General features: G+C 42.0%; 2 protein-coding genes across 3 annotated transcripts in view; one reads left to right on the top strand and one right to left on the bottom strand.

The window, feature by feature from the left end:
• The window catches only part of CDC20B (cell division cycle 20B), a 52,600-nt gene extending 46,992 nt beyond the window's left edge, over positions 1 to 5,608 (top strand). For both annotated transcript variants that reach the window (XM_060635782.3, XM_060635785.3), the window contains one exon: positions 3,690 to 5,608. In XM_060635782.3, coding sequence (XP_060491765.1) covers positions 3,690 to 3,835 — 146 coding nt within the window. In that variant the 3' untranslated portion in view covers positions 3,836 to 5,608. The remainder of the gene's footprint in view (positions 1 to 3,689) is intronic.
• Positions 5,609 to 6,937: 1,329 nt separating this feature from the next.
• On the bottom strand, positions 6,938 to 14,583 carry GZMA (granzyme A). The gene is made up of 5 exons (XM_060635789.3): positions 14,464 to 14,583; positions 11,895 to 12,033; positions 10,149 to 10,290; positions 9,680 to 9,949; positions 6,938 to 7,142 (listed from the first exon to the last, which is right to left on the bottom strand). The coding sequence occupies exons 1-5, from the start codon at positions 14,531 to 14,533 to the stop codon at positions 6,978 to 6,980; spliced, it is 786 nt and encodes a 261-aa protein (XP_060491772.1). The 5' UTR covers positions 14,534 to 14,583; the 3' UTR covers positions 6,938 to 6,977.
• Positions 14,584 to 24,123: the final 9,540 nt, after the last annotated feature.

A 24,123-nucleotide genomic window follows, 5' to 3' on the forward strand; every position in this document is an offset into this window, starting at 1 on the left:
CTGATACTTGGAATAAAGAATGAACTTAACTGGTACATTTTCTTTTTTCTCTAGCTTTAACAAACCATAAATTCTTGGGGCACGTGAGTGGCTCAGTTGGTTGAGCATCTGACTCTTGATTTCAGCTCAGGTCATGATCCCAGGGTCTTGGGATCAAGCCCCACATCTGGGCTTTTCACTGATTATGGAGCCTGCTTGGGATTTTCTCTCTCTCTCTCTCTCTCTCTCTCTCTCTCTCTCTCTCTCTCTTCCTCTGCCCCTCTCTACTGCTCATGCTCTGTCTCTCCCTCTAAATAAATTTTTAAAAAACATTAAAAAAAACAAACTATAAATTCTTTAGCATCTTTAGTAATGCTTTGTGAATTTCTTTCACTGATATTAGACAGAATTCCAAAGAGTGCATTTAACCTTTTCTCCTCTTAACATGTTTATGGTCAGAGAAGATGCAGTTACTTTTGAGGTCTTAGACACTAATTCTCATCTCTGATGCAGTAGTATCTTCCACATGCGATATTTCTCAAAAATGTTTAGCAGGGTGGGTGTTATACAAACACACGTCAGGTGGTTAGCATTAAAAAATGAAATAGAATAGAATAGAATGGAAAAATGTATATGTAGGTATTATTTTGCAAAACTTTTGTTACGCTGTGCAGTACAGATATGTGTCTAATATGGGGTTACTACCTAAAATGTAGTTTTGAACTGTGAGTTGTGGTCAGAAAATTTGGAAAAAGACTTCTAGATTCTGGCCATGCCCTTCCTTAGTCTCACTCTGTTAACCACAGTCATGACTTTCTGGGGGGAAAATTCAGTTAAAGAAGCCTCACCCATATAACTTCAGAAGAAAGAAAGCTTACCATTTTCCTTCCCCTCATCCCCCCCAAAGGTGTAATTTACAAGCTTTGAAGCGGGAGTGGGTAACTTTCTAGCCTGTAAGTGAGATCTGACCTTTGATTTGGTTTCATCAGTCCATAGCACATGCATCGATATGTGGTCTCCTTTGTAATGATAGCTGCATAAAGAAAAAACTTTCAATCCTTTCAGTGATAATATTCTTAGAATTTAGGGATATAAATCCTAAAGGATGACTTTTGGCTGAGATAAAGATGGCATTTCCCACTTAACCTAGTAAATTAAGATTGTCACTTATGAGAGAAGTATTTCGAGAATGCCTTTACTTCTGATACAAACTCCATTTTCCTAACAAATTCTGGAAGTAGCTGTCCATTTTTTTAAGTTGAGACATTTTTCAAAGCCTGCTTTAGAAAAGATATGGAATTTTTTTCTCTGTTACTCCTCTTCTACTTTCTTTCTTTTTAAAAAATGTTTATTTTTGAGAGAGAGAGAAAGAGAGAGAGAGTGAGCAGGGGAGGGGCAGAGAGGTGGGGACAGAAGATCCAAAGCAGGCTCTGCACTGACAGAAAAGAGCCTGAAACAGGGCTTGAACTCAGGAGCTATGAGATCATGACCTGAGTGGAGATCAAGAGTCAGACACTCAACTATCTGAGCCACCCAAGCGCCTCTCTTAAGTTTAATTTGAAAGTATTTATGTAATGTTATTTTTTTAAGTTTGTTTGTTTGTTTATTTAGAGAGGGAATGAGTGCATGGGTGGGAAAGGGGCATAGAGAGGGAGAGAGAGAATCCCAAGCAGGCTTTGTGCTGTCAGTGCAGAGCCCTATGCCGGCCTCAATCTCACCAACTGTGAGATCATGACCTGAGCTAAAATCAAGAGTCAAATGCTTAGCCAACTAAGCCATTCAGGTCTCCTGTGTAATGTTCTATATTTATGCTAACTAAATTAAGTGGCTTTTCATTTATATTGCTTTAATTTTTAAGTGTTTAATTAAAAAAAATAAGGGACAGTGGTCTTTAATAGGAGAAAAGATTCTTCTTTCCTCTGGGTTTGGAGGATGGGCTAAATGTTTAGAGCATTGGATTTGATGATAGTTCTGGTCCTGCCATGAATTAGCTTTGTGAACTAGGACAAGACCTTTGGTATTCCTGAATTTTTTTTTTCATGTATAAAATAAGGGAGCTGCTTTGTATCTATGAATCTACACTTTTTTAATGTACTGACACACCTGCAGCCAATCCCATGTCACCATAGGGGCGTGTGTGTGCACACGCGTGTGAACATGCAGGAGAGGATTAGGAGTGATGTGTGTGGATGGAAATATTCCCAAGTTTCTAAGATATGTCTCCTTTGGGAGTGGAATAGTATATTTGCACTTCTTGCTGCTGAGAATCAGGTGTCAGAACACAAGATTATTTCTGAAATTCCAGAATTCACTTGAGTTGTAAGCTGTACTGGTCCTATGAGGAGATGACCACTCACCTACTTAGATTTTATGTGTGCCCCCAATTACTTCCTCACTCAAAAGCTTATCCAACCTCGTTCCTTCCCCCCATCATCCCAGCCTCAGCCTCCTTTCATGGAGTCAGTTTTGCCTGCTTTGGCCTGAAGTTTTGATTGTTACAGTCACTGTTGGGTTAGGATAGGTTTTGCCAAGTATTTTCCAAGGAACAGGAGCCATGTGAGATGCTTGCATCAAAAGGACTCTCATAAAATATGTTTCAGAAATGCTGCCTATTATACTCTCTTCTCCCAAATATAGCAGTCTTAAAATAAGGAATCCTGTTTCATTCTTTTTAACCTGGAGCTCCCAAACTCATGTGAGCATTGACACTTTTTCCATATTTAATACCCATTAACTTCATATAGAACTACTGTTCCACAAAGTGGTTTTTTTTGGGAGATGATTGGTTACGTAACAAAAAAGGGGTATTGTCTCCAGAATTAGATAACTAAGACTCATATTTGCTTTGCGGGAGAGGTTTTTGGGTCCTTTTCTATTAAGCTGAATCAATTTATTTGATTAGCTCCTTGAAATCTAGATCCCAAGGGGAGGACGTTTTTGGAAAGGTTAAGAAAAGGGATGGTATGGGAGGCAGGAGCACAGCAATAGCAATTGCTGGGTGTTGGTGGATTAGAGAAGATAGAAGTGATAGTGGTTTGGGGCATGAAGGGTGTGGTGGGCTAAAAAATGATTCCTAAAGGCATCCTCCTCAAATTCCTGGAAGCTGTGGTTGTGATCTTATTTGGAGAAAAGATCTTCGCTGATGTAATTAAGCTGAGGATCTGGAGATGAGATCATCCTGGATTATCCAGATGAACCCTAAGTCCAATGACAAGTGTCCTTACAAGAGACACACAGAGAACAGACACACAGAATAGGGGCCATATGACCACAGAGGCAGAGAATAGAGTGATGTGGCCCCAACTCAAGGACTGCCAACAGCTAGAAGAGGCGAAAGTTGGAATCTCCCCAGGAATCTCCAGAGGGAGGCAGCCCTGTCCACGCCTTGATTCTGGACTTCTGGTCACCAGAACTGTAAGACAGTAAGTTTCTCTTGTCTCAGGCAGTTTCTGGTAACGTGTTGCAGCAGCCCAAGGAAACTAATACAAGGGGGAAGAGGTCTGAAAAGGAAATGGTGAAGCAAAACCTCAGCCACTTTAGGGTACTGACCATAGTTGGCTCTGTTTACCACAGCACAGGCTCAGTGGGAGCATGAGCTCCAAACTCGGCAGGTTTTGGAGAAGCCTTCATCCTGGGGTGGGATTTGTGGCCCCACCTCAGCAACAGCTCTTGTCATGTGGGACATTAACTGTCTTCCCCTTTTCCCACAGGCCACAGGGGCAGAGTGCTGCACCTGGCTTTGAGTCCAGACCAGACCCGAGTGTTTTCTGCCGCAGCCGATGGCACAGCCTGTGTATGGAACTGCTGTGAGTCACTCAGCCCCTCTGTGAGCTCCAGTTTCCTCACTTTGAAGTGAGAATGATGACATTGGCCTTGTCTTCTCCATGGGGTTGTGGTGAGGATCAAATAGGATAAAGTGCTTTTCTTGCGGTGAATGTCTGTTTTCCTGACTTTCTTTCTCAGGTTGCTTTATTTTCCTCACTTCCTCCTGTTGGATTTCCCAGACATTGTCTTGGCCTCTTTTCTACTTTCCTCTCCCTCCTGCTCCTCTTCTTCCTCCTCCTTTTTCTCCTTTTTTCTCTATCTCTTCCTTGTTAGAGATGCATTTCCACTGCTCTAGTCAGAATATCTATAAAAGAGATTTCTAAACTCCTTTTTCCCACTTGACTTTCCAAGCTCCAGCCTCACCCTTCTTTGTGCCTCTGGATATTTCCTTTCTGAGATCCTTTCTTATCTTTAGCTCAAACTCAGAATGTTAAAAATACATACAAATAATATTTTGCTTGAAAAATATTGATTAAAATCCTACTGTATGGTAGGCAGTATGTTAAGCATGCATATTATTTCCTTTCAAAATGAGATCTTCCATAGGACTTCCTTGTCCCCTTTCGTGGTCTCATCCTTATCCTGGTCATCCCGTCACTCAGGAAACATGCAGATTATTCTGCTCCATGTTTACTCCATTTACCTTTTGTTCTCTTTCTCTCCCTTTTGTTTCAGCCTAGGCATGTCCTGAATACCTGATGACCACTCTGTTGTAATTCCTTCTGTTTTTCCAATCTTTATTCTTCATGGGTCTCCACACCACTGTTCGGTTACATTTTTTTTTTTTTTTCAACGTTTTTTATTTATTTTTGGGACAGAGAGAGACAGAGCATGAACGGGGGAGGGGCAGAGAGAGAGGGAGACACAGAATCGGAAACAGGCTCCAGGCTCCGAGCCATCAGCCCAGAGCCTGACGCGGGGCTCGAACTCACGGACTGCGAGATCGTGACCTGGCTGAAGTCGGACGCTTAACCGACTACGCCACCCAGGCGCCCCTCGGTTACATTTTTATAAGCACTGTGGTGATCTTCTTAGGCCCCTGCTCAGAAACCTTCAATGACTCCATATTACCTTAGTCCCTCACCTCAACCTTCAGGTCCCAAGCCCAGAACCTGAAGTATGATAACTGTGCTTACCTTGGCTCTGCCATAAACTGACTGAATGGCCTTGGGTTTGTTATAACATTTATAAGAACAGGAATTTGGATTTGATAACTGCTAAATTGTTTTTAGGCTCAATCAGGCCATTGTTCTTTTCTTCAATTACCTTTTTAAAAAATGTTTGTTTGATAGAAAGGGTGTGATCAGGGGTGGGACAGAGAGGGGGGGGGGGGACAGAGGATCTGAAGTGGGACTGTGTTGACCCTGGGCTAAGTCTTGTGATTTCCTGCCTTGATGCCTTTGTTGGAGCTTTTCTTCTAGTCTGGAATTCCTACTTTCTTCATTTTCTTTGCTCATCTGCTAAGTCCAAACCTCTCCAGCAAGTGTTTTTGAGATGATGTTACCTAGGTTTGAACTCTTGGTATCAGTCTATACCACCCATTTGATATTAATATACTATTCAGATCAAGATACGAACATTTATTGTACCTTAAAGACTTCCTTGTACCCACTCTTAGTCAACACCTCTCCATTATTCTGACATCTATCCCTATAGTTAGTTTTGTCTTATGCAAACCTTCAGATAAATGGAATCACACACTATATATTCTTTTTGTTTGACTTCTTTCACTCAATATTAAGGTTGTAAGATTAATTCATATCATTACATGTATCTGTAGATTCTTTTTCTTGCTGTGTAATATTCCATTGTATAAATGTACAATTGTTTATCCATTTTATTGATGAATATTTGAGCTATTTTTCAGGTTCAACTTTAAGAATAAAGTTGCTGTGCACATTCTTAAACATGTCTTTGGTGGACAAAAGCACTCATTTCTGTTGGGTATATACTGAGGTGTGGAATGGTTAAGTCATAGAATATACGTCATTGACAAATTTCCTAAGAAGTATCAGTTTACACTTCTACCAGCAATGAATGAGGATTCCATGCAAGTACTTTTTAAGTGGACTTCTAAACCTGTAATATTTCTGGTAGGGACTGTTCCATCCTCTTGTTGCTGTTAAAATCCTAACTAGGAATTAGGGATGATAGTAGGTATCTACAGGATCATCCTAGTGACTCTCTTAGAGCCTCTGTTTTAGATACCAGAACCAGACCTCACTTTTTAGTGTAGGGATTCCCATCACTAGCTGCATATTTGTATCACTGTGGTGATTAGATAAAGAATACTGTGTCCTGGGTCTCACTGAATACAATTAAATAAAAATTTCTAGAGGTGGGGCCTGAGCATTGGTAATTGAGCTAGGCTTCCTTCTTTGTTTTAAGAAGCTGTCTCTTAGTGTTGATGTGTGTTCTTGGTTTGGGTATACATTGTGTGTGCATGCACACACATGTATATTCCTAAAGGAACTAATGGAAAGTGAAGAAATCCATTCACCTAATCACATCTTGAAGGGGCTGCTGAACTGATGACTATCCACTGAGTTCAATGTGATGAATAACAACATGGAATTTTTTCAAGGAAAACTTTGAGCACTCACTCCCTAGTATGTGATGGCAGCCACTGTAGCCACCATGTTGATTGGCCCTACCCAGGCTCAGAGACGAAGAGAACCAGGAAATCACCTAGATAATCTAAGGCTTAAATACCAACTAATGAGAAAGGGGGGTGACTTTCTCTTGTATACTTTTCTTGTGTGTCCGGGTGTTTCATTTGTGTCCCCTAAATTTTAATTTCTATTTCTCACTTGCCTTTGGAAAAACACCATAAGGCATTTCCTCTTCTAACTCAAATGCTCCAGACTGGCTGTTTCTGTTTCCTGCAGAATTGCTGGGTCCAACACTGTTTTTGTTACTAGACAGACCTGACCTTATTGTCACTCCTGATGGGTCCCACTGAGATGCTGAATAATGCAAGCAAAGTATGATTGTCACTTGACACATGGATGACACTGTGACATTGGTTTCCTCCTGTCTCCATTGCATTATCCACAAGGTTACTTTGCCAGTGCAGATCTGCCCACTAAAGTTATAAGAGAAATGGATACAGTTACACAAATTGATTTTATTTATGATAACATTAACAAGTGATGGCAAATGAAATGAAATAGTTATCTAAACTGCCCCTTCATAGTCTTATTTATCCAGTTGAGATACTTCTGTGAGAGAAGAGTATAGATGCCAGGTCCTCGAGGGTCTCCGCATTTCCCTGGAAGGCCAAAGGCAGTAATGCCTCTATAAGTACCCTCACATATCAAAGGGCTTCCAGAATCTCCCTGGAGGAAAACAAGATGGGTAGTGGAGATCAGCATGGAACGTGATCACTAGTGGAATGGAAGAGGTTCCATTTAATGTGGAGCATTCAATGTGGAGTTAAGACCAACCTTGACTTAAATGAAAATTAGTGCTTAAAAGTTCAAAATGTTGGGAAAGATTTTAATATTTTGAAAATTGGCTTACTCAACTTATTTATAAACCAGTGAACATGAAATAAAATGTATTATTGTTCACGTTATCTACTAATTTTGAGACTGATTGTGCTTTAGAAGGAAAACCCTCCTGGGGCACCTGGGTGTCTGAGTCGGTTGAGTACCCGACTTTTGATTTTGGGTCAGGTCATGCTCTCATGGTTCAAGCCCTGTGCTGGGCTCTGTGCTGACAAAACAGAGCTGCTTAGGATTCTCTCTCTCCTCCCTCATCTCTGCCTCTCCCCTGCTTGCACTCTTTCTCAAAATGGATAAATAAACCTTAAAAAAAAAATAAGGGAAACCCTCCTATTTACATTTTAAAAAATGTTTGTTTATTTATTTTGAGAGAGAGTGACCATGAGTGGGGAGGGGTAGAGAGAGGGAGAGAGATAATTCTTTTTTTTTTTTATTAAACAAATTTTTTTAAATGTTTATTTATTTTTGAGAGAGACAGAGTGTGAGTGGGGGAAGGGCAGAGAGAAAGGGAGACAGAATCCAGAGCAGTCTCCAGGTTCTGAACAAGCTGTCAGCACAGAGCCTGAGGCGGGGCCTGAACCCACAAACCACGAGATCATGACCTGAGCCAAAGTTGGACACTTAACCAACTGAGCCACCCAGGCACCCCAGGAGAGAGAGATTTCTGACATGGGGATCTGTCCCACAACCTGGAGGTCATGACCTGTGATGAATCAAGAGTCAGATGCTTAACCGACTGAGCCACCCAGGGGTCCCTGTCATTTTCTTAAAATGCTTAATAATTCAAGAGGTAAAAGAATCAAATGCAGATGGGATGTTGAGGCAAAGAGTAAATACCATGTTTTCTCGTTTCTCCAAGCAGATAATTGTTTTCCCAAAGGAACAAAACCAAAGCAAATTTTCCCTTCATCCTGTCAAATAGAAATTTCTCCCTCAAGTCTCTTTGGAGCATCTGACACTAGATGGGAGGTCCCAGAAGCCAGTGATCGCACTTCAGAGCTAACTGCCTCCACTAGCAGAGCCCTTTCAGTTAGCTGTGGGTCAATGCTTTATGCATCCTGTGCCACCAGCTGTGTGATCCTGTTTTCTCTAGTGGAATTCTAGAATCAGCATATTTAAATGTATTTGAGATCCAGAGTCTGAAGTGGCCATTTCACTGCTCTGGCTTTAGGAAAGATTGTTGGTGTTGCACAGAGGGCCACTGAGGCATACGCATGGAGCTCTGCGAGCGCCAGGTCTGAGGGCCCAGCTCCTTCTCAGCCATGTGAAGGCATCAACGATCCCTCCTGTTCAGGCAAAAACTAGCCTTATGAGCGTATGAACTAAGCAACTATGTGCAAGCCTGGGACCCCTCCTGGAATGGTGTGTTTCATGCAGTGCCTGAAATTTTCATAATTAGTCCCTCAGGTTTAATTCACCCATAGCCACTTCTGAGGGGTCTTGGGCACTGAGGGAACGGGAGAAGGACTGCTAAGTTTTGATGGTAGAGGGTGGCTGTTGAGAGGCAGACAGGCATACTGGGATGCTGCCATGGCTTTAGGGTGTTGCGTGTGGTCCCAATGGCATGAAGGTTCTGGGTTCCTGGATTTCCAGAGTGGTGGCTGAAGGGAGGGGAGGGAAGAGGGAGGGCAAAGGACAGGAAGTGCAAAGATGCAGAAGACAGATGTCATCTTTTCCTGAAATTTGCTTAGCCTTGTTCCTGAAATCAAGCCATTCAGATTCTGCCGGTGTTTGGACAAACTTGTGAAAAGAGCAGAGACCTCTGGATCTCTCAGTCTCCAATTTAAACTCCCAGACCACCTACACGGCAGCTCCTTCTCTTCAGAGGAGGCTCTCTCTACAGGGTCTTTGGGAAAGGTGAGAAATGATAAACTCAGAGCTGAAAACTTTATGAGGTGTCTCTTCTACTCCTGTCTTTCAGCAGAGCCCCGTCCTGCTGCTGCTCAGGGGACTCTGGTATGGACACTTGCACATTCTCTGTACTGGGAGTGGAGGCCCTAGAGGAACCCTGACTTCAGCTCTCCTGGATGTCCCAGATTTTCAAATTTAGAGCTGTGTATGTTCATACGAAAAATGAGAAAAACATTGCTTCTCAGTGTTTTTCTTTCTTTTTTTTTTTTTTTTTTTTTGTAAAATCAAGAAGATGTACTAGATCAACCCATGCCTTAGCAGTGAACTTGTTTTTGATGAACAACTTACTTAAGCTGAGAACATTAAGTTTTTTGACTGGCATCTTATCAAACTTCTTTAAAAAAAGCACTAGGACCCTACAGAAGCCAATGCCATGACAAGACAAAGCATGATGTTACATGTTCTATATCTGCATGAGTAATTCCAACAGCTCAAACATGGGATCTTATTTCACTTACATTGCACGAGTCTTTTCCACCCTTGAGGCTGCCGGCACAAATCATATTCAGTCCAATCACAGGATGATAATCATAGTGCTTTTGATCATTGCAGATTCTTCTGTTTATGACGGTGATATTGACTTCTCTCAGAGTATCTGACTGAGATGAGTTATTATGAATTTTCCCCCAGCCTGCAACTTGGCACATGGTTCCTGGTTTCACATCATCCCCCTTTTTAGGAAGACGGAGGGTGCTCACATTTTTATTAATTTTTGCCTTTTTGGTCAGCTGTTAGAAGACAAGCATGAAGACTTAACAAAATGAGGTAATCTAGATGGTCACATTTTTACTTAAATTCTAGCCCAACCATCGAGGACCCCATTATGTAACTATAGTCTATAGCTCTAGGGCACCGAGGAAAAAATTTCCATTTGGCAGCCAGAACGTAGGAGGTTCTATGACTTTTAAGTCAACCAAAGGTACATACCTGTAAAAGTTTAAGATCACCTTCATGCGTGTCCTGGTCAAAGCACGGATAGGGATATTGTTTCTTAACAAACATTATCTGCTTTTCTGGCTCGTTCTTGGTTATTGAGTGAGCTCCAAGAATGACCTGGGACGTTCTGTTCCTGAAAACAGACACAGTATATTAACAGGATTTACTCTTTGTATCAGTAGCAGAGCATGTTAAGTGATCAGTTTCACTGTCTCATTTGTAAGTATACCTGCTGTGGAAATACTTGTTTATGGCTCAGAAAGAAAAAAGTGTACGTTGAAGAATAAAAAGTTGCTTGTGAATTCATCGTTATTACCACCAGCTTCTTTATAACATGCTAAACTAGGTTCATTGAAAAGTAAATAACAAGAGAATTCCATAGCAGCTAAGCCAAGTCTTGGGATCATGTGGGTTGGGGCTTTAGTGTTGTATCCCTTAACCCACCTTGAGCTGTGATAGAGAATTTGGTTGCAGAATACTGAAACACAAAGTTCTCAGTGTTCTAGAGACAGAAGCAAAAGGCACTGGATAGTTTAGAGAAATGCACTGGAGGGATCTTTGTAAGATTTAAGTTTGTAACAAACTTAAATGGGCAAACTTCCAGAAATATGACTGCCCAATGAAGGACCCTATTTGCATGGCACTGAGTGTGTGTATATTGGGGGTGGGGGATGGTGATCTGAAGGAGGGGGCCAGGGTTCTTTTTTTACTCCATGCTAAAGGTTCATTTGGTTAATAAAATCAAAATACTCAGGGGGCTCCTTGTTGGCTTAGTCAGTAGAGCATGTGACTCTTGATCTCAGGGTCATGAACTGAAGTCTCATGTTGGGTGTGGAGCCTATTTAAAAAAATTTCTCTGGTATATTAATAATTAAGTGTCAGTCACACTTAGTGCCATTCACAACCTAGTATAAACTACACTAAAGAGATAGTTCCAGTGATTTTTCCCCCCATCACACACTATTATTCCATTACACATAGTTTTCTTCCATTACATCAGCTGATGTGAGTTTCACTCAAGAGGCTAGAACTGTACTTCCAGTAGAGTGCAAATGGATGATGAAATGTTCTATACATCTGCACTGTCCCATATGGTAGCCACTAGCCACATGTGGCTACTGAAAATGTGAAATGTGGCTAGTGCCACCAAGGAACTAAACTTGCAATTTTATTTAACTTCAACTTAAATTCATAGAGCCGCATGGAAATTTACATAACCAATATGACAGTGGCTTTCACAAGGGACAGCCCAGGTTTACAGGTTTGATTTAGAGAATGGAGGAAAACCCAAGCCTGGCAGAGGTTTGAAGGTAGTAGTCAGCAGGTGTTAAGAGATGGCTGAAGTGTGAGAGAAGTTCACTAGGGGAAACGGGAAGGTTTTAGACACGAGCTTTCTCTACTTGACTATTGTGCTCAGGATCCTGAGGGGACACTTCAGTTTTATCCTTCCAGACTGTGGTTTATTCTCTCTAGTCATTGAAGTCAAGGCCAGAAGCAAAGCCCTGCAGCACCTGGACCCAGCAGCTCCAGAGGAAGTGTGGGTGCTCACTGTGGATTCCCCATTGGTCTGATTCTGTGGGCTTAACTCCCTGCTGGGGTACAGCAATTTCCTGGAGACTTCAGTGATATGAAGTTACACATGAACTTCCTGTGGTTTTAGTGAGATTTATTCTCTTTGTTAATATTCCCCCAAATGAGAATATCTCCACAAACATTTTTTAAAACCCAAGCACTTACAGGACACAGTGAGCTGCAGTCAATACCCAGTTTTTTTCAATCAGAGCCCCGGCACAGATATCTTCTCCTTTAAGTAGCACCATGTAGGGTCTTGAATGAGGAGTCACTTGATTTCCTCCAATAATTTTTACACAGAAATCTGTGAAAAAGGAAAAGGCAACTTAAGTCAGTGCCCACCCCAAAGAGCTCTACCTCAAGCCATGTTTCTAAGACCAGACAAGCATTTCCTCCTTGGAGAGGAGACAGATGAGAGCACCTCCAAACCCCACGCAGGTGTTCAGATGTCTGAATGTAAAGCCCATTCCTATTGGACTCCTGAGAGGGTCCTGCCGTTTCACCCACAGAAACCATGCCATTGGCAGTTCCAGGGATTATCAGGCTGGAGATCTGTCACAACCAGTGACCTCAAGCCTCAGGGCTTGCAAAGGGCAGACAGCTGTGCATTGGTCGGCACCAGTAACAGTTACTACCGGAGATGCTAGTAACGATCTGCACTCCTCCCTCCTCCCTTCCGGCTATTCATCTGGGGAAGTGGAAAAGCTTTTAGAAGACTGAGAGCCGCCCTTGTCACCTAAAGCCCTTGCAAAAAAACACACCTTACAAACTGATATGGCACCATTTAGCTCTGCCCTCACCTACGAGTTCTTTGGTCATTGGGAGCTCTCTGTTTATTGAAACATGTACTCTCCTCATTCCTAAGCTGAGAGAATAATACCTGTTGCACCCAAGGCTCCCCTTCAACCTGCAGACTCAAACACATGGTTTCATGAAGGCTTTCTCCAACGAGGGAGGAGAAGGAAGAAGATGCTATAAGGAGAAAATGGTGCCTTAGTCAAATTTCCTTGATGACAGAGCTGGAGTATAGTTTCATTACTAGAGAACAGGAGACCTACACACAAGGCTCATGATCCATGCTGGTTTAGTGATGGATAGATTTAAAAGGTGCGTCTTTAGACCTTCTGGGCTGCAGAAATCATAAAGTCAGTAGACTACTTCATTTTTCAGGGTCCCCTGTTTGGTGCACACATACACTGGCCTCAGAAAAAAGGTCAACATCTCCTGCAACCAACCACTCCTATGAGGGTCAGGAAAAGGGTTTAGAGCAGGTGAGAAGTTTGGGAAACTAGCAACTCTTGGTCTCCACCCAGAATCAACATGAATGAGCATCTCTGGAGCTGGGGCTGGATGCGAGCATTGTTTAAAAAGCCCTCCAGAGTATTCTAATGTGTAAGAGGGTTGAGATCGCTGGTCCAGAGCATCATGTGATCTGCTGTGTCTGTTCCCTTTACGGGCCCACATTGCTCTCTCCGACCACAGGAAACAAAGCAGAGCAGAGCAAGCTGCTTTTGTTGTTTCCTTTGAAGAAAAGATATCATTGGATTTTTCATCTGCTCTGTTTTCGCTGTTGTCGAGGACTTAACAAGCCCGAACACAGTCATCCTATGCCACCCCTTTGTCCCCCAAATGCTTCAACCTTGTTATTTAAAAAATTTCTTCTCATTTTTAGTTGCAAGGTAAACCATAGAACTTCCTTGTAAATTCCTGGTGAGATAGGTTTTCCATCAGCCCCTGCCCACCATTCCCACCTCCAGAAGCTGATGGACCTGGAGATAAACACATGACTGGTCCTTAGCATCAGCACAGTTCAGGCAGCCCCAGACCAGTCCTCACTTTCTTGAAGGATTTCAAGGAAAACCTAGAGCCACCCAGGGGCTACAACCAGTCTTGTGATAATGCTGTGAGTTTCACAGCATTTCAAACTGGTGCCCGTGTAGCTCACACAAAACCAGGTAGGTTGGTTACTAGGTGGTGTACCCAAGACTTAGCTTAATACTAAATACCATAGCACTTCCAAAGAGTCAAGGTGGCAACATTCTCAATGACACACTAGCCTAGGGAAATGATACAATTTCAAATCATTTCTAATTTGTTTTGGGTGACTAAGTCAGGTTTTTGATTATTTAAAACTATGCATTGGGCTGCCTGGGCAGCTCAGTCTGTTGAGCATCTGATTTTGGCTCAGATCATGATCTCACAGTTTGTGAGTTCAAGCCCCACATCGGGCTCCCTGCTGTCAGCCTGGAGCCTGCTTTGGATCTTCTGACTTTCTCTCTCTTCCCCTCCCCTGCTTGCATGCTCCCTCATGCTCTCTCTCTCTCTTTCTCTCTCAAAAGTAAATAAAACATTAAAAAAAAAGTATCTATGCATTTTCTACAGAAAGGCTGAATACCACTATTCCTTTCCAGAAAGGTATATTTATTTTCCTAACCCAAGAGGTTTTTTTATTTTTTATTGTTTTAACATTTAGGCAATTTTAGGGGGCAATTTTCAAGGTATAAATTGGCAGTATTAAACCCTGGTGGTTCTATTATTTCTTGTGAAGCAATTTTAGAGAAGAAAGAAGGATGTTTTTCCTTTTAAAATAAACAGCTAGAATGTAAGAAAGAATGTTAAAGCTTGAGGAACAAAAAATCTGCTCTTACCCTGAGCTAATATTGCCTAAAGTTCACTGAGAGTCTGCTCCACTTTGCTTAATGGTTATAATGGAAATGATGAGAATCAGTCTTACCTCCAGGAATTAGCAGGAGAAAAATGGCAATCAAGAGAGAGGATGCCAGAAATGTATAGGAGTTCCTCATTGTGGCTGGTATCCCCACCTCAAATCAGTCAACATGAAAATCTGTGTTAGTTCTTCACCGACACTATATATTGAGGGTACAAAGGATGTGGTTTTTGTCTTTCCAATTTGTAACTTGAGCGTTAAGAAATGAAACACAACTGACAACAATGAATAATTGCTCCTTACCCTTGGGCATGCTTTCCTTTGCTAGGACTGCTAAGGCAAAGGATGGTAATTCTATATTGTGGATGGGGGTGAGAGGACCTTGTTGTCCTCTGAACATATTATACAAGGGGAGACTTTATTTTTATTTATTTATTTAAAAATTTTTTTAAAATGTTTATTTTTGACAGAGAGAGAGAGACAGAGCATGAGTGGGGGAGGGGCAGAGAGAGAGCGAGACACAGAATCCAAAGCAGGCTCCAGGGTCTGAGCTGTCAGCACAGAGCCCAATGTGGGGCTCGAACTCACAGACCATGAGATCATGACCTGAGCCGAATTCGGACGTTCAACTGACTGAGCCATCCAGGTGCCCCTACAAGGAGAGACTTTAAAATGTCTCAGCAGAAATTTTGAGGATTTTAGTTTTCATCAATAGCAGAACTATCTTCTGTATCCACTAATGGCATCTGTTAAGACTTAAATTAGAGGTTGGAAAAGTGTCCTAAAAATTGATCACCAATCATATTTTTTTTCTAGTTATCTCCTTGGGTTATGTAAGGATTAATAGGACAAGGCCCGGTAGAGGTGCATAAGGAAGTCTTATTTGTTAGGAAGTTCCTCCCTACATTTTCCTTCCCCATTTTGTGGAGGATAATTTATTGTGCTCTTGTCTGAAGTCTGTGGCAGGTATGGAGACAGAGGGAGGTGGGGGGAGGAGGTGGTGGCTCTTTGCAGTCCTCTGTGCTTCCCCTGATTGCTTGATGATACAACTTCAGAAAGATACTGAGTTTCTCCTTCCCTCTCTCCCTCTTTCCTTCTCTCTTTCCCCCCACCCTTCCTTTTCTCCCTCTCCCCCTTTCCCCTCCCTTTCTTCCTTCTTTCTGGATTTAGCTAAAGAAGGAAAATGGTAGACATGGCTATTTTGTTCTAATATATTAAAAAAAAATTTTTTAGTGTTTATTTATTTTTGAGAGAAAGAGACAGAGTGCACGTGGGGAAGGGCAGAGAGAGAGAGGGAGACACAGAATCTGAAGCAGGCTCCAGGCTCTGAGCTGTCAGCACAGAGCCCAATGTGGAGCTCGAATCATCAACCAGGAGATCATGATTTGAGCTGAAGTCAGACGCTTAACTGACTGAACCACCCAGGTGTCCCATTTTTGTTCTAATATTGAAGAATGTCTTTAAGACAGATGAACCTCAGTCCCTCAAGGAAGAATATTCTGTATTCTTTCTATTAGAAATATCTTATTCTTCTTTTCTGAGCTGAGGATGTGGTCTTTACTATAATACATATGTTCTTGCAGGATGTTTGGTGTTACACCAACCATCCCCAGAGTTAACATGCTGATAACTTCAGACCTGGTGGTTACTTTTTCAGAAATCACATGACCTTATTATAAGGGAGTCACACTGAGACCCCAATGTTTCCTTTTCCCCAGATAATACTAGTGCATTAAAGGTTTATCGTGAAAGGTTATCATTTTCAGTAACAGCAATGGGATACCCAGCTTCTGGTTCTGGCAAGTAATTTTAGTTCAGACTTAAAAAAAAGCTGGGTCTTGATTGCCTATAGCTACAGAAAGTTTCCTAAAGCAAACAGTGACAATTCTGTTCTTTTTACGTGAATGTGGTTGCTATTCCCCCATTCGTGTTAACTTTTAAGAGCTTTACGAAATATAATTTACATACCATTAAGTTAACCCATTTAAAGTTTATAGTTCAATGGTTTTGAGTCTATCTACTGAGTTGTGCAACCATCACCATAACTCATTCTAGCACATCTTCATCATCCCCAAAGAAGCTTTGAACCCATTAACAATCCTTTGAACCGATTGCTCTCCTTCCTCCACAACCCTGCCCTGGACAACTACTATTTCAATTTCTGTCTCCATTGGTTTGCCTATTTGGGACATTTCACATACAAAGAACTGTAGAATATGTAGTCTTTTGTTACTTTTAAAAAAATGTTTATTTATTTTGAGAGAGAGAGAAAGAGAGAGAGACAAGGTGAACATGAACGGGGAAGGAGTGGTGGGGGGGGTGGAGACAGAGAGAGACAGAGAGAGAGGGAGAATGAATCCTAAGCAGGCTCCTCTCTGTCAGGGCAGAGCCCAATGCAGGGCTCCATCCCATGAACCGTGACCTTATGACCTGAGCTAAAATCAAGAGTCTGATGCCCACCCAACTGAGCCACCCAGGCACCCCTCTGACTTCTTTCACTTAGCACAATGGTTTTGAACTTCATATTGTAACATGTATCAGTATTTCATTCCTTTTTGTTACCAAATAATCTATCACATGGATATACCACATTTTATTCATCCACTCATCAGTTGATGGATACTGGACTATTTCTACTTTTTACTTATTTTGAACAATGCTGCTATAAACATTTAGGTATCCATTTTTGTATGGATATGTTATCATTTTTTTGGGTATATACCTATGAGTGAGATTACTGGGTTATATGGTAACTCTATGTTTAGCTGTTTGAGGAACTTCTCAATTGTTTTTCAAAGTAGCTGCATCATTTTACATTCCCCTCAACATTGTATGAAGGTTCTAATCTACAACACTGTAGAAGGTTTCTACATCATTGGCAGTACTTGTCGTTGTTGTTTGACAATTGCTATTAGAGTGGGAGTGAGGTAGTAACCACTGAGGTTTTGACTGTCGCTTCCTTAATAACTACGAGCTTCTTTTCGTGTGCTTACTAGTCATTTATTTATCTTTTTAGGAGAAATGTCTATTCAAATATTTTGCTTTAAACAAATTGCGTTGTATTTTTATTATTGAATTTTAAGTGCTCTTTATATATCCTGGATATGACTCCCTTATAAAATATATGATTTGTTACTATTTCCTCCCAGTGGAGGGCTTGTCTTTTATTTTTCTTGATGGTGTTCTTTAAAGTACAAAAATTTTAAATGCTCACCAACCTCTTTTGTCTGGGTCTTTGTTGTCACATCTAAGAAATCACATCCTCTTTCATCTCAAAGCACAATTTACAGATAGAAGATTACTGATTAGACAGGAATATCTAACTCCTTTCACTCCCACCCTGAATGTGAAGTCTTATTTCCCCTCAGTGAGATTTTCCCTTTCTTATCTATTGGTGTCTTTATCACAGGAACTGAATCAGTCCCCAGAATCATCAACCCAGAAATAATAAACACTAACAAATTATTCGTCATTATCCCTCCTTTCTCAGATTCTGGTCTGTGTCACTTGCATGTTTTTTGGTCTATCACCATGACATTGACTTCTCTCAAGGTATTCAAATTTGTGCATGAGTCTCTTTTGGCACTTTCCCATTCTGCTGCATGACACTGGGTCTTCTATTTTTTGTAGCTTAAGTATTTCTATAGCTTTGGTTACAGTAACTTTACCTTCCAGTTAGAAGACAGACAGGAGATGCAGTTTTGGGCAAGAAAAACAGGAACACGACCCAGAAAATAGCTCTGATTAAAATAGGTCTTGCTTATTTAATATGTTCTAATGAAAGACATGACTGAAGACACGTTCTGACCTGACAATCCACAATTGATTTTTAAAAAGTCACAGCATAGGATAGGTGTGTTATGCTAGGCTAGTCTAGGTTAACTTGAGTTCAGTTGGCCATTTAGTGATAAAATTATATTGGTGGTGGCTGATAGTTCTGGGTTTGAAAACCTGTAGTGGGGAACTCAGTCACCATTCAGATGGTCTTAGGTTTGTGAACTGACTGGTAATGAGACCTATGGAAGAAAACCAAGGCTCCTGGTACAGTGGGGCAGAGTAGAAGAGGGGCCAGGGTTAGTGGAAATGTGGCTTTCCCATTTCTGAGCATGTGCAAGCCAGCCTGAGGGTCTCACCTGCCTTTGAGGGCTCACCCACACTCCATTCTTTTCTTTCATTTGCCAAGCCCTCTTCTTGGCTCACTACCTTGCTCCCTTTTAAAAAAGTCAAGACCAGGAGAGTACAGAGTGTGATCAAGTTTGAATATACAGAAGAGGGAGCCAATTTTAGTTCTTTTCATCTTTTCATCATACCTCAAGCTCAGTTTCAAACAGCCGAGGGTCTTGGTATGATGGACTTTGTAAAAACAGAGGACAACAGAGTAGTGGCCAGTGTCACATTCTCATCATTGCACTGGGTTCAGCCCTTACTTCCTGACATTTGACTGTCCCCACTTCCTCAGTGGCTCCTCCGAGTAACTGGTGCTCCCAGGCCCATCTTGCTAACATTTAGAAGCTGAAACAGCCACAAGGGAAAGCCTTTCCATAGAACATGGCATCAGATGCCCACATGCACCTTCTTTCCTTCTCTGCCACTCATGCTTTCTCATGGCCTTCATGCTTGTTATCTGGTTGGATGGACAAGGGGGAAGAACTCTTTTTTTTTTTAATGTTAATTTTTTTGAGAGAGAGAGAGAGAGAAAGCACAAGCAGGGTAGGGCTGCAGAGAGAGAGGGAGACACAGAATCTGAAGCAGGCTCCAGGCTCCAAGCTGTCAGCACAGAGCCCAACGAAGGGGCTGGAACCCATGAACCGTGAGATCATGACCTGAGCTGAAGTGGGAATCTTAACTGACTGAGCGACCCAGGTGCCCAGGTGCCCCAAGGAGGAAGAAAAACTCTTAAAGAGACTTTTAATCTTAATGAATGGACTCAAGTTAGAATCTGAGAAACATGTATCTGTAAGGCAGATCCTCTCAAGCTCTCTTGTGCACAAGCACACAGGAGAGCAATGAGCATGCCAGTATGGTGGACCCTGAAAGGGTAACCATGTTAAAGTCCTCACACCCTCTGTGTGGTTTCTCTAGCAACATCACCTCACTGGCCACAGTGGCAGAGGTGAGAGGGAGATTCACAACTTTACTCTAAGAATACAAACCCCTCACCTCTCCTATTGTTCTCCCCCTCCTTATAAAGACAAGGATGGTAGGTCCTGAAGGAAACCTGGCTACTTCTACTACTTTCTCAAAACCAGAGCCCCAAATTCTCTAGCCTTCCTGTGACTATCTTTGCCACTGTCTGGATTAATTCCATCCCTTATTCAAAATTATTTGGGAAATACTTACGGAGGGCCTGTTATGTATGAGGTACTCTTCTAGGTGTTGGAAGGCAGAGAAGTAAAAAGACAAAAATACCTATTCTGTGGAACTTTCATTCCAGTGAAGGAGGCAGAGAAACAAACACCATCTAAGTTTATCAGATGTAAATGATATGAAGAAAGAGGCAGTGGGGAAAATAAGTCAGGGGAGGGAGTTGCCTTTCACTACCCAGGATGCTGGATGGGGATTAGAGTCTGGGGAGGAGGGGCGACCTTGAATGAGAGGTCCCCTTGATAGTCCTAAGGCAGACGGTGTAGGGAGTCATGATGTAAGTAATGGGGGGATGGGGAATATGGGAGGAGAGCTCTAGGGCCCTCTCTTTACTTTTGAATTGGGGGGTGTGGGGATCCCCAGAGCTTTCTCTTAACTCCTGCTGGGGAAGTTCCTTATCAGCCCCCTTAGGACTAGTGTGAACCTTCTCTCTATTCACACTCTGCCTCCCAACCCTGCCTTCTCTAGCGCGCTTTGTGCAGGGTAGCAGATAATCATTTTAAACGCAAGTCTGATCACATCACTGTCTGGCTTAAAAGACTTTCCCCTTTTCTTCCCTGTATAATTTGAACTTCTTACCATGGTTTACAATGCTTGGCTCCATTGTCCTCTGTCCTGTGTCCCCTCTTTCTCAAATCTCAAGAGAACTCTTTTTTCTTCCACTTGCTCCAAATGAGTTTTCCACAAAGACTCCTCTTACACAAGCTGTTCTTCCTGCCTGCAAACTCCTTGCCCTTTTCCTGCTTATTGCTGCATCTTCTCTATGATGACTTCCCTGACCCCCTTCTTGGTTATCTCTGTCACTGATGAGAAAAGAATCAGGGCTGTTCATTGATTTTGTCTCTCCCACTAGCCTGAGAGTGCCTTTAGGGCAGGACCTCAGTACTCTTTATCTTCCGAGGAAGAGAAAAGCAGACTCAGCCTCATAGTTGGACCCTGATTTTTCTTGCTGATCACAAATGTTCTCAAAGACCACCAATATCAGACAAGGCAAGAAAACTCAGGAGTCATGTTTGAGCAAAAGCAAAAAGCAAAACAACAACAACAAAAGCAAATGAAGATGAGTATACCACAAAAGTGACCAAACACCCCAAGGTCACTGCTACTTCTTTAATAGAGTCTCTCTCCATTTTTTCCACCTCGTAGGTAAGTGAGATTAAGATGCCCCAGTCAGAGAATTGCCCCACTTCTTGACAACTCTCAGTTTAGAGCTAACTCGTATCCTCGAACCCTCCCCCAAACTGCCTGACACAAGCCCAAATCCTATGATAAGCTCCATCCAACACTCTCTTACTGAGCCACCTCGTGGGTCCTCAGGGTGTACAGGTCTCTTGCTGATCAAGTTTCAGTAAGCCCAGTTTGGTTTGACTGTAGGGGAGTTCACCACTTTGGATTGCCACGTCCTGCACGTTAGGACTTTTCTCACTATCTGTTTAATTGCATTGAATTTCAAGAGAGGGAACATCTGTAGCAATAGTGCTGGGTCACACCTGTGGTTCGTACCCATATTCTGGCATCAGCTGACCTTGGCTGTGAGGCCCTGTGTGCGGAAACCACTTTCAGGTGAAACTGACAAAATTCAAAAATGATTACTGGGAAAAAAAACCAGGAAAAAACATTGAGAAAAACCACCTGAAGGTGCTGAAGAACCCCTTCAAATGACTGTGGATCACAGCATGGATAGGAAATTGCCCTTTTAACGGAAAATATTTGGGATATAGGGTGGGCCCCAAGAAAATGTTTGCCCTCAATGTTTGCCCTTCTTGAAAAAAACAAGGACAACATAGTATTTATATGAGAGAATGGATGAAAGTAAGCCATGAACCTAGTTTATTCAGATTTGACCAGTTCTTTCAAGGGCTTCCTCTTCCCGCGCCCGCTATTTTTTAATGTCTAACAGTCTAATACCAGTCATTTCCTATGGTTCAACCCAATGCAAAGGAACGTGGGGTAACACTAATTTTATAGTAACAAGTCACTTGTAATCATAGAGGACACATAATTTGCTTGACTATGTTAAACATGCTTATGAAAAAGTCTGCAACAAAATATAGCCGAATATTAACAGTGATTGTGTGGGGTTGATAATATTAGAATGCTATTGTTACCTTTCCTGTTTTTCAAAATTTTAATGTTGCTATTTAGAGTGAAAAAATATTTTAAAATAATAAGCGAAAATGGTCATGCATTTCACTTATTGGATAGGATCTGGTCTTTGCTTATAGACATAAGTATCATATAGATATAAACATTAAAAGATATGATATAGATATTAAAAGATACAGATACGGTAAATACTGTAAATATTATAACAACATGACACTGAATGTTCTGGCCCACTTTTTTCTCCAGCCCTTTTTCGTTTTGGACGTCAAAGTCATTTTCACAACCCTTCCCACCGCCCCCACCCCCACTCCCCAAAGTGCCTTGAGAAAGAGGTGCTCAGAATACTAAGAGGTCACCCTGAGCAGTTCTTTGATTAAAGCTCCTACCCAGATTTCCAGCTCTTTGATTCAAGTCGTGTAGTGTCTTTTGTAAGGTGTAAGGCGGCATTTCATGTCCTCCTATAATCTCCCCCAGGATTCTGGAAAAACTGAAAGTGATCCAGAGGGAAATCCTATCTTCCCCCGCCACACTTTGCTTCAGGAAATGTGGCTATGACTACTGGTTTACCTTGAACACAGACGTGTGCTCTGCGTCAGGAAGAGAGGGTCAAAGCAGTGCAGAGGCTTGCTGCCTCTTCCGGCAGCGTTCTCATCTGTAATTAACATCTCCTGTGGGGCTCACACCCTTGACAGTGTTTTCTCATGATAATGTAGTACTCTGTATTCAGGTGAATTTTATCAAAAGCAAACATTCCTATTGTGTTTAGGTTTTTAAATTAGTTTTTCTGCCACAGGTCTAAATTGATTTCTCTCTCTGTTTTGAAATTGTTAGGGCAAACAGGAGACATATATGGAAATGCTTTTGTAATTAAAAAAATTTTTTTTAACATTTATTCATTTTTGAAAGACAGAGCACGAATGGGGGAGGGGCAGAGAGAGAAGGAGACACAGAATCCGAAGCAGGCTACAGGGTCTGAGCTGTCAGCACAGAGCTGACACGGAACTGGAACTCACCAACTGTGAGATCATGACCCGAGCTGAAGTTGGACACTTAACCCACTGAGCCACCCAGGAACCCCTAGAAATGCTTCTTTTTTTAAAAAGTAATGGTTCTCTAACTATAGTGTCATAATAGCTCCTCAGAGCGCCTACTTAAAATGCAGGTTGTCTAGGCCCACTGCAGAGACCCTGGTTCAGAGTCTTAGAGGGGATCCTGGGAACCTTCATTTTAAGTAAACACCTCAGGTGATTCTGAGGCAGGTGGTCCCCAGAGAAGTTCTGAATTTATAAGGCTGTGACCAAGTGTTAAAAAGTAGTGAGTTATCCTACTTTAGCTCTTCATGCAGGCATTTCTCTCAGAGGGCATTTTACCAGCGGCCATTTGATCATAGGTGTGAATAGGTAGCTGGAGGACAGAGTGGTCAGAGGCTAAAGGGCTGGAGTGGGATGGCCCAAGGCTGCAGTGGTCTTGGTAGGACACCCACGCCTGGCTCTGGGCCCCAAACAAACCTTCTGGTCCTTCTTTTGCACGAGGGACAATTCTCCACCCTCTGATTTGGCAGCTAGAATGTTCAGACCCTGCTAAGATTGTTACAATTGAAAAAATGCCTTATTAGTTACAAAGGTACCTGTGCAAATACAGGCACGGTTTCATCTTAACCCCTGAAAAAGAAAAAGTGACCTTTGGGGCGATTGGTTACATCCTGGGTATTCTGGCTGGACACAGAGACTAAGGGGAGACTTAGTTTCCCTCCTTCTTCCTCCCTCCACCTAGCTCCTTCTAGGTAATTCCTGGGCATGGAGAGGTTCTAAATATGGCTGGAGAATTCACATTTCCCCCCATGTAAGCCTGAGTGATTTATAAAGAAATAAAGCTCACTGCCTTAGTTTCGTGAGCCTCACGTTAGCTTAGCTCACCAAACCGGTCTGGTTCTGCACTGAACACGATGGTATACCTGAAACATAATAAAGTTACAGGTTTTTAGTGGCTTTTATTTATCTTTCTCTTTTCCCCCTTATTTGTTATTATATATACAGAAAACAAGGCAAGGCAGATGAGCTAAAATAGGGGTGGGGCTATAAATTATATGTTGTAGCCCAACAACACATGTTGACTAATGTCCCCAGGGGAAAGGCAAATAGCAAATTCGTTAAGTTCACTTTTGCTTGTACTTCTAATTCCAGAGGCTGAAATCACAGCAAGACCTTTTTCCTGAGCCATTTACATATTATTTTATTTTTTTCTTTTTGTGCCATT

This window comes from Panthera onca, chromosome A1, assembly GCF_046562875.1.
Source record: "Panthera onca isolate mPanOnc1 chromosome A1, mPanOnc1 haplotype 2, whole genome shotgun sequence".
In the NCBI taxonomy this organism is placed as follows: Eukaryota; Metazoa; Chordata; class Mammalia; order Carnivora; family Felidae; genus Panthera; species Panthera onca.